Source organism: Denticeps clupeoides, chromosome 13 (assembly GCF_900700375.1).
Source record: "Denticeps clupeoides chromosome 13, fDenClu1.1, whole genome shotgun sequence".
NCBI lineage: Eukaryota > Metazoa > Chordata > Actinopteri > Clupeiformes > Denticipitidae > Denticeps > Denticeps clupeoides.
In genome coordinates, this window is record NC_041719.1 from 6153609 (window position 1) to 6170365 (window position 16757).

At 45.7% G+C, this 16757-nt stretch overlaps 4 protein-coding genes across 5 annotated transcripts; all 4 read left to right on the forward strand.

Moving 5' to 3' along the window:
* Positions 1–6257: 6257 nt before the first annotated feature.
* On the forward strand, positions 6258–8008 carry polr2i (RNA polymerase II subunit I). 2 transcript variants are annotated; one of them, XM_029001311.1, is made up of 6 exons: positions 6258–6538; positions 6710–6764; positions 6927–7000; positions 7102–7176; positions 7400–7451; positions 7626–7835. In XM_029001311.1, exons 1-6 carry the CDS (start codon positions 6477–6479, stop codon positions 7686–7688), a joined length of 381 nt encoding a protein of 126 aa, XP_028857144.1. In that variant the 5' UTR covers positions 6258–6476; the 3' UTR covers positions 7689–7835. The 2 variants fall into 2 exon arrangements, with proteins under 2 accessions (XP_028857144.1, XP_028857143.1); XM_029001310.1 differs by lacking the exon at positions 7626–7835 and adding an exon at positions 7850–8008 and having other exon boundaries at positions 6262–6538.
* Positions 8009–8781: 773 nt separating this feature from the next.
* On the forward strand, positions 8782–10331 carry pglyrp5 (peptidoglycan recognition protein 5). Its single transcript, XM_029001401.1, has 4 exons — positions 8782–9020; positions 9092–9287; positions 9374–9492; positions 10079–10331. Exons 1-4 carry the CDS (start codon positions 8993–8995, stop codon positions 10249–10251), a joined length of 516 nt encoding a protein of 171 aa, XP_028857234.1. The 5' UTR covers positions 8782–8992; the 3' UTR covers positions 10252–10331.
* An 841-nt stretch (positions 10332–11172) lies between these two features.
* On the forward strand, positions 11173–11908 carry foxg1c (forkhead box G1c). The gene has a single exon (XM_029001631.1). The coding sequence runs from the start codon at positions 11177–11179 to the stop codon at positions 11891–11893; it is 717 nt and encodes a 238-aa protein (XP_028857464.1). The 5' UTR covers positions 11173–11176; the 3' UTR covers positions 11894–11908.
* Positions 11909–15155: 3247 nt separating this feature from the next.
* On the forward strand, positions 15156–16288 carry snrpd2 (small nuclear ribonucleoprotein D2 polypeptide). The gene is made up of 3 exons (XM_029001303.1): positions 15156–15301; positions 15794–15973; positions 16056–16288. Coding segments are annotated over exons 1-3 (357 nt in total). The 5' UTR covers positions 15156–15299; the 3' UTR covers positions 16231–16288.
* Positions 16289–16757: the final 469 nt, after the last annotated feature.

Genomic DNA, 16757 nt, shown 5'->3' on the forward strand with positions numbered 1-16757 from the left:
TCGGGACTGTGCTTTGTGTGGGTGTCGGAGACAGGTTCAGATTTAGAGCAGAGCTGGGTCTTTTAGAGCTGATATGCTCTCGGGAGGAAGAGTGGGTGTTTCATCCCTGAACTCATCTGACTGAAGATCTGAAGATCAGAGAAACAAATAAACCGATATATAGTAATATAAAAATGATATAATAATAATATAATAATATATAATATACAATAATATATTATATAATAATCTATAATATATAATAATATATAATATAATAATCTGTCACAGTTTTCTACATATGTATTTGATTATGTGACATCTCTAAAGATCTCTAGCGCCCCTGCTGGCTGGCTGTTGTACAATTTTTCCACATCATCCATCCACATCAGATTCAGGAAACTTAAATTCTTTTTCAGTAATTTGAGAATTTTTTTTTTCATATGCTTATACATGCAATTTGTTTGTTTTATGCCATATTTAACTATAGACAATTTTACTATACATATAAATGGAGAAGGAGGTGATTGACAACCTTGGCTAAAAGAGACTACAGCCTGGATCCGTATCAGGCTATTCATGACAGGGGACTCACCTAACAGGGAGGAGTTTTGCTGGTTGTTGAGGATAACTGACGTCTCTTCCTCCACCTCGTCCTCCCCCCAGTCAGCGATGTTGGCCGGGGGGATGCACTGTTCCAGGAACAGATCTTCATCATCATCGAAGTCCATGTCCTCCGGGGGCCAGCGCAGCTCTCCGCTCTCCACCTCACTCACGTCGGTGGGCTCCACGACAATGGAAGGTAAGCGCTCTTTCTCGTGCTCCAGGCAGGTGAGGGCGCCCTCAGGGCCCAGCACGCCCTCCACTGGTTCAGGGAAAATCTGGAGGAAGCAGGTACGTAAGTGGGGATTCTAATCATTTTGACATTTTATTCACAAAAACATCGCAACTTTCTACAGCCTTTGACGGTTTGCTTTCACATCTATATTCTGTTTTTGTGATTCATGATCCTGGTTCTACACATGATCTACATTGCAGTCTTCAGTTTAAACGGAATAACATCTAAGTCAAGTCAATTTCAGTCAATTTGCTTATCCATCAGGCGCCAGATATTTCATGCTCTGGTGGACTGATGAACGCACAAAGTCAAGATTCTCCTGCAAGATCAGGATATTAATCGAGGAATAAGAAATGACCTTTGCTTCAAGGACAGATTGGTGGTGCATTGAAGGATCTGTGTACCTGAAAGGGCAGTCTATCTGCTTTTTTATCCAGAGGGATTTCGTCCATAGGCTCCTGCCCTCCGTGCTCCTCCATCCCGCTGCACACATAAAAGAGGAAAGTAGAGTAAAAAGTACATAAAGCAGTTCTACATTCTCTGTCATAACGCATTAGGTAAAATAAAATGCTATTAACATTTTGACGTCAAAATCTTGTATTTCGGGAAATTGGACTGAGCAGATTATGTACACCTACAGTGATTCGGCAAAGCCAGCTCTAATTACAGTCACTTTCATATGTCCAGTCATTCATCTGCAACAGCAGCAGCAGCAGTGTTATCCAACAGGACGCTGCCACGCCCGGTCATCCAGAGCAGGTCGGTATGACAGATGCTGCTCCCCCCATTACACCACACAAACACCAGCAAATTCACATGTACACGCCCGTTCTTTTATCCCCCATAATGGCCTTATTTCTCTCCACACACACACACCAGCTATTTCCTGTACACACTACTGCACTGCGATCTGATTCGCTGATAGAAAACTATTTGCTCCATCACAGCAGATTAGATTTTACTCATCACACACCATCTCTCTGGGCTGTAGGCTAATGGTGCAACGGATAGCAGATAAGATCAAACACAGAAACAAGAAGCATCTGGTTTGCTGGAAGTTCTACAGTTGTGTCGATGCTGCTCCATGTAAACATGAAGAGGTTTAGTATATCTCGGTACTACACTAGACCATCTGAAAATAAATCTGGTTGGGAAAAAAGGTCATTTGTTTTTGTAATTTAATTCAAAAACCAAGAATTGATTGTATATTGATGAAGATATATATTTTTTAAGTTGGATATTTTTATATTTAAATATAAGAATATTTGAGATGCAGAAGTATGTTTCCCTAATGCACCTTTAACTGACCATGATAGAATATAAATAGATAATATTCCAGGTGACAGAGGACACTTTAAATTAAACTTCTCCTTCTCCTTTTCCCTGAAGCTGGAGAAAAAGAACCATCAGAATATCTGGCTTCCACCAGCCACCTGCCCTGTGTGCTTTTATTTCTCTAATCTCAGTTTCCACTTGTTACCAGAAACCCAGTGAGAAGGATGATTTTTATAAAGCCATGTGGCGTCCTTCCAAATCTGTTTATTTTCTACAGTGACCATGCACCAGGATTAAAAGGTCCTGAAGGTCTGAGTGTCGGTCTGACAGCAGAATCCTCTTCCAACGTATAGGCCTGTGTCTGTGTCTGTGTCTTTCCGGCTCTTATGGGAATGAGCAATTGTCCTATAAATCCTGGATGCTCATCCTCCGCTTTGATGATAATAAAATCTTGTGTCGCATCCCTTGGCAGCCAGAATTCTTAAATATACAATTGCATGACTAAATGTGGCTTGAAATACATCCACAGATGTAACAATTCTACAATTTACAACAAATTGCACAGATATCACCCAATGTCCCCTGGTGCAGCAGGACTGGAGCATAGAAGAGCTTTGACGTGTTTAAAAGAAGCAACTTGGGGGGCAGAAGTAAGACATACAAGGGATCAGAGTGGAGTGGTAGTGGCCTGGTGGGTAACACGCTCGCCTATGAACCAGAAGACCCAGGTTAAAACCCCACTTACTACCATTGTGTCCCTGAGCAAGACACTTAACCCTAAAATTCTTCCTGGTTGACTGTCCCTGAAACTACTGATTGTAAATCGCTCTGGATTAGGATGTCTGATAAATTCTGTAGATGTATCAGAGGAGAAATCTCTGGCCAGACTACTCTTATAATGGCTTGAAGAACATTTCATTCTGACTTGTACAACATTTTTTATTCATGTGTATTGGCCTTACGAGCTTTCCTAAAAGGACAAGATATTAAACCATCTTTTGTCTGCATCATAGACAAGCGCATTTGTCTTTATATCCTCATTATGTTCCATGTGCCACCTGCCATGTTCTTTAATATTCCTGTGTTGGTCAGTAGCACTTTAATCCAGTCCACCCCATCCTGATCCTCGCGGTAAGACATTAACAAGCTAAACCAGGCACTGTGGCAAGCCACATGGCCCGTTTCATGCTACCACTGGTCTTAAAGCGGGGATTGGGGTCACACAGCAGAGCCAAAATGTAGCGCAGGGGTGTAAGGGTGAGTAGGAGTTACTGAAGATGCACTAATGCACGTGGGTGCAGATGCAGATATACACACGGGGAAGGACATGTCATGTACGAATGGGAAAACATAGGGAAGTGTCACTAAATGTCACACAACTCGAACTTACGTAGTGCCGACAACAGTGATCTCCCGTAGTCGCCCAGTGACCAAACACACAGACATCATTTTAATTCCTCAGTGTGGCAGCCCTCACCTGTCTGTGGAGCAGCAGCCGTCCCGCCTGTCTTGGCAGAACTCCACACTGGCTTCGCAGGGCATGATGAGCTGGGGAACGGAGTCCGCCGGCGGAGAGAGGCAGCTTCCGCAGCACGCGCCCTCCGCCGGCCCCCTGTGGGGGCAATTCGTCTCCAGGACTGAGGATGGTCAGGGGGGAGAGCGGGGCCTGCGAGTGGAGCGGGACGTTCCAGGTGTTCTCGGAGAGGAGCGGCGACGCCTCTGCCACGGCGCCCGGTCACGCCACCAGCTGCTTCCTCTCCTCCTCGCTTCTCCCTCCCTCTCCCACAAACACTCCCTCCCTCCTGTCAGAAGGGTCGAATGGGATTAAAGTCTCATTCGATTACAGTGGCAGCGCGGGTGACGTCAGGGTGACGAGGCCCGGCAGTGCCTGTGCCAGCACAGGGAGCGGAACGTGTCACCCGCCAGCTGCTGGGCACAGATGCTCAGAGTCTGGTGCCACGCCCCAGCTCAGCTGGTACCCCTCTTTCCTTCCATGTCACAGCCGAGAAATGCCCCCGAGAGGCACGACACTTGGTCCCCTCGGCCGCCTTCGCTCGTCACCTTTTCCTGCATGCCCTGTCCCTCGCGTCAGAGTGGATTTGGTCAATTCAGGGAATTAGCGGCAGGATCAAAGGCTCTCGGGTGGGGTGGGGTGGGGTTATATATAGAGACGAGCAGGGCAGGGCACCACAAATGCTGAAGCAGTGGCAGGGCTTTAATCCCCTCTAGACACACATAAACACACACACATGCACATTAGCATGCACATGTGTTTGGGTAATTCTTCAACTGCGGCCTGTTTTGGTCTGGGCAATTTTAGAAAATCTAACATAAAACGACTTTAAAGAAAATAGCTGTTCTGGTTCGTTAATACGTTCTATCTAGAAACACATCCTGTGTCTGTGGTGTGTTTTTATCGAATGCAGTATTGGAAATTGAATTTTTTTGTTCGTTTGATAATTGCATGCCTTACATAATATTATGTAATATTATATAGACATATTATGTTATATACATACCTCCGATGAAGTGGATCTATGGAATATGAGGTACGAGCTGTTTGGAAATGACTCTATAAATATACTGATATTTACCCTATGCCCTATTTTATTGCCCGCCCCCATGGGGTCCACTCTTCAGCCATGGTTCCCAGTTTCAGTCACTGTTGCTATGGTCACCAAAAACAAAATACTTGTTTCTTCTACGAGTCTGATTTATTGAAGTGGTAGCCTGCAGCCAACATAGAGAGCCCCCTAGTGTATTTATCCTCTACAATGGGGTTGCATAGAAAATGTGAGGTTTGTCAGTTTGTCTGTTTTCCCCCAGCAATTGCAATTCTTAATTACGTAATTTAAAATGTTTAGCTTTTCAAGGGTTGCCCAGAAATCGTGCTAGTGTTACGGGTATGTGGATGGGTGGTAGAAGCCTAGTGGGTAATACACTATCTTATAAAACAGAAGACCACAAAGCAATAGGTTCAAACCCCACTTACTACCATTGTGTCCCTGAGCAAGACACATAACCCTGAGTGCTTTGCTCAATGGCACCTCTGTGGTACCTTGGAGGATCGGGATTCGAACCTGCAACTTTCTGATTACGGGGCTGCTTCCTTTTGATAGGCCACCACTGCCATGAACATAATCATAATGAACCATGAACATAAACATAAATGTATGTTTATGTTAAGTGTATGTGCTAGTGTCATCTCTGGCATATTTTGTTAAATAGACAGTAATTTAATGTAACCAGACCTGTTCATAACATCCTAAAAGTAGAAGCCAAGACTTGCATTGCAATGGAAACAGTGATAACTATTTTGATGCATTTCCTGGCCATCTGCAGGGATTGCTCAAGTAATTATGTAACTGCTCAGTTCCACTTCCTCCTCTAATGTTGTCTATAATATTGTCATTGTTGTCTTGTTAATCATAAAGCTTTGTACATGTTGTGTCAGACACTATCCACCTATTCACCTACTACTCAATGTGCACAACTGATACGTACTGTAATTTATACATCCATATATATATGTGTGTGTGTTTGTGTGTGTGTGTGTGTGTGTGTGTGTGTGTATACACATATATACACATATGTGTATATGTGTATATATACAGTACAGGCCAAAAGTTTGGACACACCTCATTCAATGTGTTTTCTTTATTTTCATGACCATTTACATTGTTAGATTCACACTGAAGGCATCAAACTATGAATGAAAACATGTGGAATTATGGTGAAATAGCTGGAAAACATGTTTTATATTCTAGTTTCTTCAAAATAGCCGCCCTTTCCTCCGATTACTGCTTTGCACACTCTTGGCATTCTCTCGATGAGCTCCAAAAGGTCGTCACTTGAAATGATTGTCCAAACGTCTTGAAGGAGTTCCCAAAGGTGTTTAGCACTTGTTGGCCTTCACTCTGCGGTCCAGCTCACCCCAAACCATCTGGATTGGGTTCAGGTCCGGTGACTGTGGAGGCCAGGTCTCCACTTTTTGTTAAGTACATAACTCCACATGTGTTCATTCATAGTGTTGATGCCTTCAGTAAGAATCTACCAACGTAAGTGGTCATGCAAATAAAGAAATCACATTGAATGAGAATGTGTGTCCAAACTTTTGGACTCTACTGTATATGTATCTTTGTCCACCGGATTGCAGATTTTTTTCGTAGATGCAATGTCGTGCTGCGCCAACAGAGGCCGCTAACAGTTATTTCCACTCCTCACTCCACAAGCGGAATTTACCACTGAACGGCGCGTCGCCTACTGCGCATGCGCACGCGTTTCCGAACGCTTCATCGGAACAACAGAGCGGGGAAGCACGTTTTCTCCACGCAGGACCCTAAACGCTTGTTTTTGCTGAACAATACCCGACGGCCTGATCTCAATGGACCTGGACGGTGGCTCGTATGAGCCGGGGTTTGTTGGTATCCGGTTCTGTCAGGAGTGGTGCGTGTTTCATTATGTGTCGTATTGTTTCCTCCTGTAACTCTTCCTAATCTGTCTTCGTAGACGCACTAATCTGACTCGGAATCGATTTGTCACGTTAAATCGTGCAAAATGTGCATAATGCAAAATACGTAGCGATTGCGTGTTACATTTATCGTTTTCCCCCACCAGCAACAACATGTTATATCCTAAGGAGGACAAGGAGAATCGGATTCTTCTATACGCAGTAAGTCATCAGATGGTGCAGAAGTAAAAAAACAGTGTCTTAACTGTATTTGGATGGGTGGATCTTTTATGATCAGATGGTTAGATGTTCTAATCTCACACTGCGTCCTCAGGAACGGGTTTGTTGCATGAATATATATATATATCTATATTTTGTTTACAGTGCAGAAACTGTGACTATCAGCAGGAGGCTGATAACAGCTGCATCTACGTCAATAAAATCACTCATGAGGTCGAGTAAGTGCAGAGTTCAACTCGTCCCCCGTCACTTGTTGGGGAAAACTTTTACTTGCCGTCCTTTTCCATTGTTGACATTTTTTCTCCTTTTATTTCTTTAGTGAGTTGACACAGATCATTGCTGATGTGTCCCAGGACCCAACACTCCCCAGGACCGAGGACCATCCTTGCCCCAAGCAAGTGTTCCTGACTTCTGTCATAACCTGCCGCCGGCTACAGATTATAATGTGCATTCTGATGCTTTTCAGAACACGTACAACCTTTATCGCCTAAGAGAGAGCGTTTGGAAATCGAAACAGTCTTAATAATGATTAATAATTTTTGAATAATGTATTTTTTTTTTTTTTTAACAGGACTTATATTTATTGCTGGTCTGTGTTTTGTACTGTGCGTTTGCAGGTGTGGCCACAAGGAGGCAGTGTTTTTCCAGTCCCACAGCATGAAGGCCGAGGTAAAGTTACAGCATTAATCAGACACCCTTCTCCAGATGCCCTTTTCCGGGCAGTGGTTGCCTACTGGTTAAGGAAGCGGCCCCATAATCAGAAGGTTGCCAAGGTGCCACTGAGCAAAGCACCGTCCCCACACACTGCTCCCCGGGTGCCTGTCATGGCTGCCCACTGCTCAGGATGCTATGCGGCTTTACTGTGTCTGCACTGCTCCTCACTGTGGACACCGCTGGACTGAATAAATGGGGTTGGAACCTGGGACTTCTGGTTCATGGGCGAATGTGTTAACCACTACGCTACTACCACCATACATCCAAAAAGGCCAAATTATTAATTCCTTTACAAATGAATGAAAGTATTGTATCTGATCAATTAGGCTTGATGTGTTATCGTTTTCTTGCAGGATGCTATGCGGCTTTACTATGTCTGCACTGCTCCTCACTGTGGACACCGATGGACTGAATAAGGAAGATGAATAAACCCGGAACTGTAAATTTTAGTTTTTTGTGTTAAGAAAAAGGTCTTTTGTAAAACAAATAAAATGTACATATTTTAAATTCGAGCTTTTGTGATGTTCTTAAATTGTTACTAGTGTGCATCTTGCTAAGCCATATATGCCATGGATAATGTAACCAAATAGTGGATTTTACATTACATTATAGTTTAAATTACTATGTCGTCTCCTTCATATGTAGACCGATCACATAATAATCTAGGTTGTAATAATTCATGAAACATTATTTTTTTTATAGATTGCCTCGCCTTTGTAGAAAAACTATGACCAAAATTCCTTCTCCTCACATTGAAAAGGAAGTAACCGCCGCGCTGGCGGCATGTTAAAGGCCTGTAAACTCCACCACGCGTTTGTAGAACTTCTGGCTGGCTGACGGTGTGCAGTTTCAGTTAGAAGGTCTGCACGTGTACTTGGTGCTCATTAACGGTGCCCCCACCCACAACAGCTACACCATCGTCGGAGAGTGGAGGCCTAGCGGTTAAGGAATCCCGATCTACTGAGGTGCCACTAAGCGAAGCACCGTCCCCACACACTGCTCCCCGGGGGCCTGTCATGGCTGCCCAGTGCTCACCAAGGGTGATGGTTAAAAGCAGAGGACTTATTGCTTCTTTAGTCAGTGCAACTGTTCTCAGATCATAAAAAAACTAATAATGAATGAGGCTTGTATAGTGATAGACTAGTCTTTTATTTAAGACTACTTGTTGCTGATGAAGCTCCTCTATGCAGATATTCCATAACAGACATTTCCAGAAACCGTCTGGACTGGACTTTTGGTTTTACTGAGGATGTTTCGAAATGAGCCTTAACCAACGTGGAGTTGCGCAACGTGGAGTTTCCAGCGCGCCCGTGATTGGCCCACACACACCACTGTTGTTATTGTCCGTTTAGTTTCACTTTCTCCATCAAGCCACGGAAAAAAGTTGCGTCGCCACGTGCAGATCGGTGTGTGACAGGGGGAGGAAATTCCCACGGAGGAGTCACGCCCGGTCCGTGGCGAATAAAGAGCCGCCGGTCCTAAGCCGAAACCCGGACATGGAGGACGCGGGAGGAGATGGTGAAGGTGAGAGCATCTTATTCCGGTCCATCTTTTAAAAAGTGTCTGATTCCGGGTATTATTCTCCCCCCCAACAGTGACCCTGGTGTCTCGGGCTCAGTGGGGGGCAAGAGACCCCCAAACCAGGGAGTCCGTGAAAGGGCCGGTGAGTAAAGTGATCGTCCACCACACGGCGCTGTCGCGCTGCGAGACGCCGCAGGCGAGCGTGGCGCAGCTCCGCAGCATCCAGAGGGTCCACATGGAGGAGCGGCGCTTCCACGACGTCGCATACAAGTTCGGACGCCCCGTAATATGAGCCATACGTGTCGCGCTTGTCGTCGGAACGCGCTGGTGACCGTTTCGTGACACGTTCGTTCCAGTTTCTTGGTCGGGGGAGACGGCGTCGTGTACGAGGGTCGCGGATGGGGAGCGGTGGGCGCCCACACCATGGGACACAACGTGGACTCCGTGGGCATCGCGGTGATGGGCAACTTCAAAAGTAGGAATACACACATACACACCACACACACACATAAACTATTAAATCATTTCTATTCGTTACTTTAAAAAATAACAGTCAATTAACATAAACAGATATGAATTGATAAATTATTGAATTATTGTAATGGATTAATTCATTATGACATCCTTGTTTTTCGATCAATATTTTTATAACACATAGGTTTACTATTGGTTAACACAGTTAATAATAATAGTAATGTTTTAAAATAATTTTTGAGTCAGCAGTGCAAATACAAACTGTTTATATAAGCAGCAAGCAAATTGTTAAAATTATTATTATTGTAATTTTATTATTATTATTACATTATTATTATCATTATTATTATTAAAGAATGACGTGTTTACGGCATCTGTAGACTTTTGCTTGTTGGAGATCGTTCATTCGTTAACTTCGTTAAGTGCATCAGTTTACGGAGTTGGGAGAGACCGACACCCAGCTCTTCTAGAACCATCTCTACATACCAAACATCATTACTGAAACTTTCACTTTTTTATCATTACACGTGAAATAGTCCAGGAATAATGTTGGAAGAATTGGGCTTTTGACGTGGATCTGTTTCCAGATGAGTCCGCGTCCCCGGACGTGATCTCGTCCATCCGGCAGCTCTTACGTAGCGGCGTCGCGCTCGAGCACCTCCACCCCAACTACACCGTCAGCGGCCACAGAGACTTCGCAATGACCGAGTGCCCGGGAAAAGCCCTGTACTGCCAGCTGAAGGGCCTCCAACCGGACTGAGCAGATGGAGGAGGAGGATGATGATGATGTTGATGATGATATCTCTCTTATTAAAATAAACGTATTCAAACAGCTGTGAATATCATGCTCTTCCTCTTCGCCTCTCCTCCAACATTCCCAGCAAGTGCGCGCACGTCGGTTCGGGGGGATTAGGGGTACCACCGGGTATCGAATTTAAAAAAGTGTCCTCGAGGCGCACATCTGCACAGGAACCGGGAACCCTGATATCCACCTTTTACACTAAAGCCCCGAGCACATTTCTTACACCACAGTTGGAGGTTATCATGTCAATTACAACGCTTACACCAAACTCACATTCATTTCTTACACTTAATTACTGTTAAATTCGTTGAATTAATTCCCACCTCGTGATCCAGTGGGAGAGTTTTACGGCGATGCTGTGGTAAAGTGTCACGTCCAGAGTGGGTCCAATAACGCTCCACAGGACTCCAGAACAGATTAAAACGCGTGTACGAGTGACAGTCCCCAAGAGACTCAACTATTTATGATTTTTTTAAGAGGAGAGAAAGGCCGCATGCGGTTCTTGGCAAAAAGAAATACACGTTTTACTGTTAATCGAAATTTGGAATATTAGCAGTATGAAATAAATTAATTTGCTGAATATACGTTTTTTTACGCATTCTTTATGCTTTGTTATTTGTGATACCTCACTGGCTACAAGCGTGTGGGGGAATAAAATTGGAATAAACCTGGAGGTATATGAGGAAAGAGACCGGGGGTAAGGGCGCGTCTTGACTTGAGAGAACCGAGTCTCCACAACTTTACGCGCGGGGGCGGGGCGTGGAAAAACGCACGTGAGCGGCTCGCGTTTCCGTTATAACTGCGCCCCGGACCCCCCCACTCCCACTCCCACTCCTCCACGCCTCCCGGACCTCCCGCGGCTCGGCGAGAAGCGATGCTCGGCATGGACATCTTCCACAAGTCCTCGTTCAGCATCAGCAGCCTGCTGTTCCAGCGCGGCCCGGGACCGGCCGACCGCGCCCCGGAGACCCCCGCGCAGCGACTGGCCCGGGGCCGCGGGGCGAAGCAGGGGAGTCCCGAGAAGGACGACGGCGACGGCGGAGGGCGCAAGGGGAAGGCGGAGAAGCCCCCCTTCAGCTACAACGCCCTGATCATGATGGCCATCCGCCAGAGCCCGGAGCGGCGGCTCACGCTCAACGGCATCTACGAGTTCATCACGCACAACTTCCCGTTCTATCGCGAGAACAAGCAGGGCTGGCAGAACTCCATCCGCCACAACCTCAGCCTCAACAAGTGCTTCGTCAAGGTGCCGCGCCACTACGACGACCCGGGCAAGGGCAACTACTGGATGCTGGACCCGTCCAGCGACGACGTCTTCATCGGCGGCGCCGGCGGCAAGCTGCGGCGGCGGCCCGCGTCCGGCGCCGGGGCGCGTCTGGCGGCGAGGCGCGGCGTCCGCGACCTCGCCGGCTCCTTCTACCTGCCCGCCCCGCCCTTCCTGGCCGCGCAGCCCCAGCCCTGCCTGCGCCCCTGGCCCGCCGACTACCTGCTGTCCGGCCATGCCAGCTTCTTCTGCTCGCACCGGGCGGACGTGGCGGCGTGGCCCGGGCCGCTGCCCGCCAGGGCGTTCCCCCTTCACCCCTACCACAAATACGAGTAATCGTCCAGTAGTCGACCGACCTGAAAAAAAAAAATATATATATATATACATATATAACAATACACAACGACAAGGACCTCGTTTATTGGAGGTTTTACATTTTACTTTACCTTCCTGCAGCGACTGAAGAAAAGACGAAAAACACGCAGCACTTTGTTCACGTTCTCCCTCATGTAATCTACGTTAGTGTGTGTGTGTGTGTGTGTGTGTGTGTGTGTGTGTTATGCATGTCTCTGTATAAAAGCGCCGTTATTTTACCGGCTAATTGAACCCGTGTCTACGGTTCGAACGCTGTGGTGCTCGGTCTGGCGTCGGTGTTCCGCTTCCTGGTATATAATAAATCATTCATATGTATTAAAGTGTTGTTCGTGTGCTTTTTTGCTTTTTATTTAGAAGAAATCTGCTAATTAATTATTTTTATTTATTTTAATTAGTTTGCCGCGTTAGAAAATACGGAACAATACATAAGAAAGAATGAACAAACAAACGTATGTTATAAACGTATTGTTGTAAAAAAAATGTCATCAATATTGCTAAAATATTTTTTTTACAGATGTTCGTCATGAAATGATCATGATCACATTGCGTTGAAATAATTTTTACAAGCTGCTTGGCTTGTAGATTATCGCTAATAGGAATCGAACGAAAGATTTCGTATATTTTGACGTTTTGCCAATATAAATGGCTGAAAATGATTTGTGTTATCTGATATTATGGGGTGTCCTGGGGGTATCCGGAGGGCATGCAGCTGGCAGTACAAACTTTTACACTCACACACATACACACACCGCAATTTTATTAATTAAATATACAGCCAACATGAAATAAATAAATCTACTCCATGAATTACAACAAAATTACAACATGTCCTATAGAGATTATCACAAGAACTCATTCAGAGTGCTGGTTCATTTGTGAAAATGCTTTTTAAACACACTTCCCAGCCTCTGGACAAACCTGGTTCCTAACGAAGAACCTCTGGATAGTGACATTTATTTCAAGCGCAGTCCTGTGGACCATTTCCCCCAAATGCTGAATGAAAGGCGGCAAATGTGTGAGGCTGAGCGTGTGACGGGCGCCTCGTTGCTTCGGCTTGTCTCGTTTGCCGGGTGTCCTCACCTGGGCCGCGTGTGGGGCGGAGATGGAAATCTCACTGACGGCCCTCTACTATTACAGTCACACATTACATCACCACCCGGTGAACTCTCCCTCACCTCAAAGTCAGCGTTATGAAGAACCAAGGTACCAAGGAACGCATGGCAATCATTTTCATGTGTGTGTGTGTGGGAAGTAAGGAAGGCAGATGGGGGTGAGACACTGAAATAAAATAAGCGAGAGATGTGGAGGGACGCGACACTCTTCGCTGTAAATGTGTGTAATAAATAACACCCCTTATCCTGACGCGCTGCTTTCAATCACCGCAGGACTGGCGGTGTGACCCAAGGCGGGAAGATAAATCAGCGCAGGGAGGGAGGGCCCGGGTTCAACGCGCACCTCTCCGCTGGAGCCCGAGGGCAGCTGCGGTAACCTAGGTGTCCAAGAACACCCTGGGGCCAGACCACACACACGCACGCGGCGGCGAGGCAGTCCACAAGAAGTTCATTCTCAGCTTCCCTGGTCTGTTTTCCACTTTGGAGGAATGCACGGGAAGACACGCGGGAGACACCTTTCCCTGCAAAGACCGGAGCGGGCAAAAAAGGGCACCAGCCCAGGTTCTGTGGTGGTTCGGGTTTCCTCGTGATAGCCCCGGCTTTGTAAACCAATTCCCAGGCAGGGTCCCCCCAAAAGCAGCGTGCGGTGGGCACGATTATCCCAGGGCAGAGTCGCCACCCTGTGAAATCACACGAGGAGGGTTCTGCTTCCCCAGGCGCCTGCCTGTCTCTTGCCAGTAAGCCAATCCCCTGGAGTTTAGGCAGCTCATGGAGAGACACAGATCTTTGTCTTCCTGACACCCACTTCACCCGTCGCCCCGCCTTCCACCGCACCAGGAGCCCAACAAAGAGGTACCTGTCCACGGCACTCGTCTGCTTTCCCCACTTTCACTGAGCAGATATACGCTTTCTGGTTATAATTAAAGGTATAAACTCATTTTTTATCTGTACAATTATATTAGCTGACGTACAGTATAGGCCAAAAGTTTGGACACACCTTCTCATTCAATGTGTTTTCTTTATTTTCATGACCATTTACATTGGTAGATTCTCACTGAATGTGGAGTGGAGACCTGGCCCCCACATTCTCAGGACCTGAACCCAATCGAGATGGTTTGGGGTGAGCTGGACCGCACAGTGAAGGTAAAGGGACCAACAAGTGCTAAGCACTTCTGGGAACTCCTTCAAGACTGTTGGAAAACCATTTCAGGTGACGACCTCTTGAAGATCATCGAGAGAATTCCAAGAGTGTGCAAAGCAGTAATCAGAGCAAAGAAATTTGAATATAAAACATGTTTTTAGTTATTTCACCTTTTTTTTTGTTAAGTACATAACTCCACATGTGTTCATAGTTTTGATGCATTCAGTGAGAATCTACCAATGAAAATGGTCATGAAAATATTCATTTTCATTTACAGCATTTATCAGACGCCCTTATCCAGAGCGACTTACAATCAGTAGTTACAGGGGAGAGTCCCCCTGGAGCAACTTAAGGTTAAGTGTCTTGCTCAGGGACACAATGGTAGTAAGTGGGATTTGAACCTGGGTCTCCTGGTTCACAGGCGAGTGAGAAGGTGTGTCCAAACTTTTGTCCTGTACTGTACAATTTAGCAGAATTCCAGTTAAGCAGTTTTCAGTGCATAACTGAAAACATAAAAAGACATTTGTAAAAGGATAAGTATTCAAAGTGTAAAAGTGTATTGACAGTGCCCTGAAGCTGTCTTCGCTTTCTACACCAATAAGCCATAACATTTTGACAAGTGACTATTGACAAGTGACAAGGGGCACAGTGATTATTTTCTTCTTGAAGATCATGAATGCAAAAAGGTGAGCAACAAAAACTGCATGTACTTGTTCATAGCACCCCTAATAAATTTTGTGGTATCTTCCTGGTCCATATTGATCACAACCAAGCAAAAAGTGTTAAGTACAGTACAGTACAAATCCAGCAGTTCAGTACAGATCCTGCCTCGGGCAGCGACACGGAGAAACACCTCCGTGAACCGTAAACAGAGGTCGTCGTCGTGTTTCTGTGTTCTCCGTCCGGTATATAAGTTTGTAACCGGACCCGGAATGTTTTTTTTTTTTTTTTGGTACAGCGCGAACTTTGACCCGGAAGTAATCTCGCGCATGCGGCGTCGTGCGATCGTTCGAACGTGAATGAATCGGGTCTGTGTGCCGCCGAATCTCGAATACAGGTCGACGATTTCTAGACGCTCGCCAGTCGCCGGACACGCCGGAGAGCAGAAGGAAGCATGTAAGTTGACTTTTAAACTCCGCGGAAGACATGAGAATGAAATTATGCCTAGCACTATGCACTTTGATTAGCAGCCTTGCTAACCGCAACGCCGTCGCTCAAATCTACCCAATCTGTCAGATTTGTACAGAAATGTTATTTATACATTGCATTGTAGGAAATGGTATTGGCAGCGGTGGTAGTAACCTAGCGGGTAACACACTCGTCTATGAACTAGAAGACTCAGGTTCAAATCCCACTTACTACCATTGTGTCCCTGAGCAAGACACTTAACCCTAAATTGCTACAGGGGGGGGCTGTCCCTGTAACTACTGATTGTAAGTCGCTCTGGATAAGGGCGTCTGATAAATGCTGTAAATGTAGGAAATTATATTCCTCTCCTTGGTTAAACTGTTTGGTGTTCAGTTTCCTTTAATACACTGAGATGAATTGGCGACCCATTTCACACGTTGTGTTTTTCTTTTTGTAATGCTGATTTATGTCTCTCTGTAGGAGTCTGTTAAACAAACCCAAATCAGAGATGACTCCCGAGGAGCTCCAGAAGCGGGAGGAGGAGGAATTCAACACAGGACCCCTGTCCGTGCTCACCCAGTCAGTCAAGAATAACACACAGGTCCTGGTCAACTGCAGGAACAATAAGAAGCTCCTCGGACGAGTGAAGGCCTTTGACCGGTACGGTTGCTCCTCCTATGCTTGGCGTGTCCGCTTCTCATGTGGCGTTCCTTAAACGCTGACCATTTTTTGTTCCATGCAGGCATTGTAACATGGTTCTGGAGAATGTGAAGGAGATGTGGACGGAGGTGCCGAAGAGCGGCAAAGGGAAAAAGAAGTCAAAGCCGGTGAACAAGGACCGCTACATATCCAAGATGTTCCTGCGTGGCGACTCGGTCATCGTGGTCCTGAGGAACCCTCTAATCACCGGCAAATAGACAGTGTCCAAGCAACACCGCAGTGATATGTGAGGACAAAGGATCACTGAATTTCAGCGGCTTTTTTTTTTTTTTTGTAATACGCTTTCGTTTTCTTCTTTATAATAAAAAATGAAATGTCCAAATTGAATCTCTGTTGTAATTTATGTTTCCACATTGTCTTTAAAAGTCAACCAGAATGAAAAATGTTTATACAGTGGTGGCTCGTAATCAGAATGTTGCCGGTTCGATTCCCGGTCCGCCAAGGTGCCACTGAGCAAATTATCGTCCCCACACACTGCTCCCTGGGCTCCTGTCATGGCTGCCCACTGCTCACCAAGGGTGATGGTTAAAAGCAGAGGACATTTAGTTGTGTCACCATGTGCTGTGCTGTGTATCACAATGACAAATCACTTCACTTTCACTTATATGGTAGCTTGGTTCTTTGGATCATTCAGGGTAGCCATCATTAATCTATTACTGACAACCTGGAATTTACTGCATGCTTCAATTTTGTTAATTTCATTTGACAGTCATATATTTTATGG

What these genes read in the sequence shown, in the direction of transcription:
- polr2i (XM_029001311.1), top strand. Translation starts at nt 6,477, where the DNA reads ATGGACCTGGACGGTGGCTCGTATGAGCCGGGGTTTGTTGGTATCCGG. An exon ending in AAAATCACTCATGAGGTCGA is followed by an intron (nt 7,001 to 7,101) that starts GTAAGTGCAGAG and finishes TTATTTCTTTAG; the next exon opens with TGAGTTGACACAGATCATTG. An exon ending in CCCACAGCATGAAGGCCGAG is followed by an intron (nt 7,452 to 7,625) that starts GTAAAGTTACAG and finishes CCCACTGCTCAG; the next exon opens with GATGCTATGCGGCTTTACTG.
- pglyrp5 (XM_029001401.1), top strand. Translation starts at nt 8,993, where the DNA reads ATGGAGGACGCGGGAGGAGATGGTGAAG. An exon ending in CGCGGGAGGAGATGGTGAAG is followed by an intron (nt 9,021 to 9,091) that starts GTGAGAGCATCT and finishes CCCCCCCAACAG; the next exon opens with TGACCCTGGTGTCTCGGGCT. An exon ending in TTCCACGACGTCGCATACAA is followed by an intron (nt 9,288 to 9,373) that starts GTTCGGACGCCC and finishes CGTTCGTTCCAG; the next exon opens with TTTCTTGGTCGGGGGAGACG.
- foxg1c (XM_029001631.1), top strand. Translation starts at nt 11,177, where the DNA reads ATGGACATCTTCCACAAGTCCTCGTTCAGCATCAGCAGCCTGCTGTTC.
- snrpd2 (XM_029001303.1), top strand. An exon ending in CGAGTGAAGGCCTTTGACCG is followed by an intron (nt 15,974 to 16,055) that starts GTACGGTTGCTC and finishes TGTTCCATGCAG; the next exon opens with GCATTGTAACATGGTTCTGG.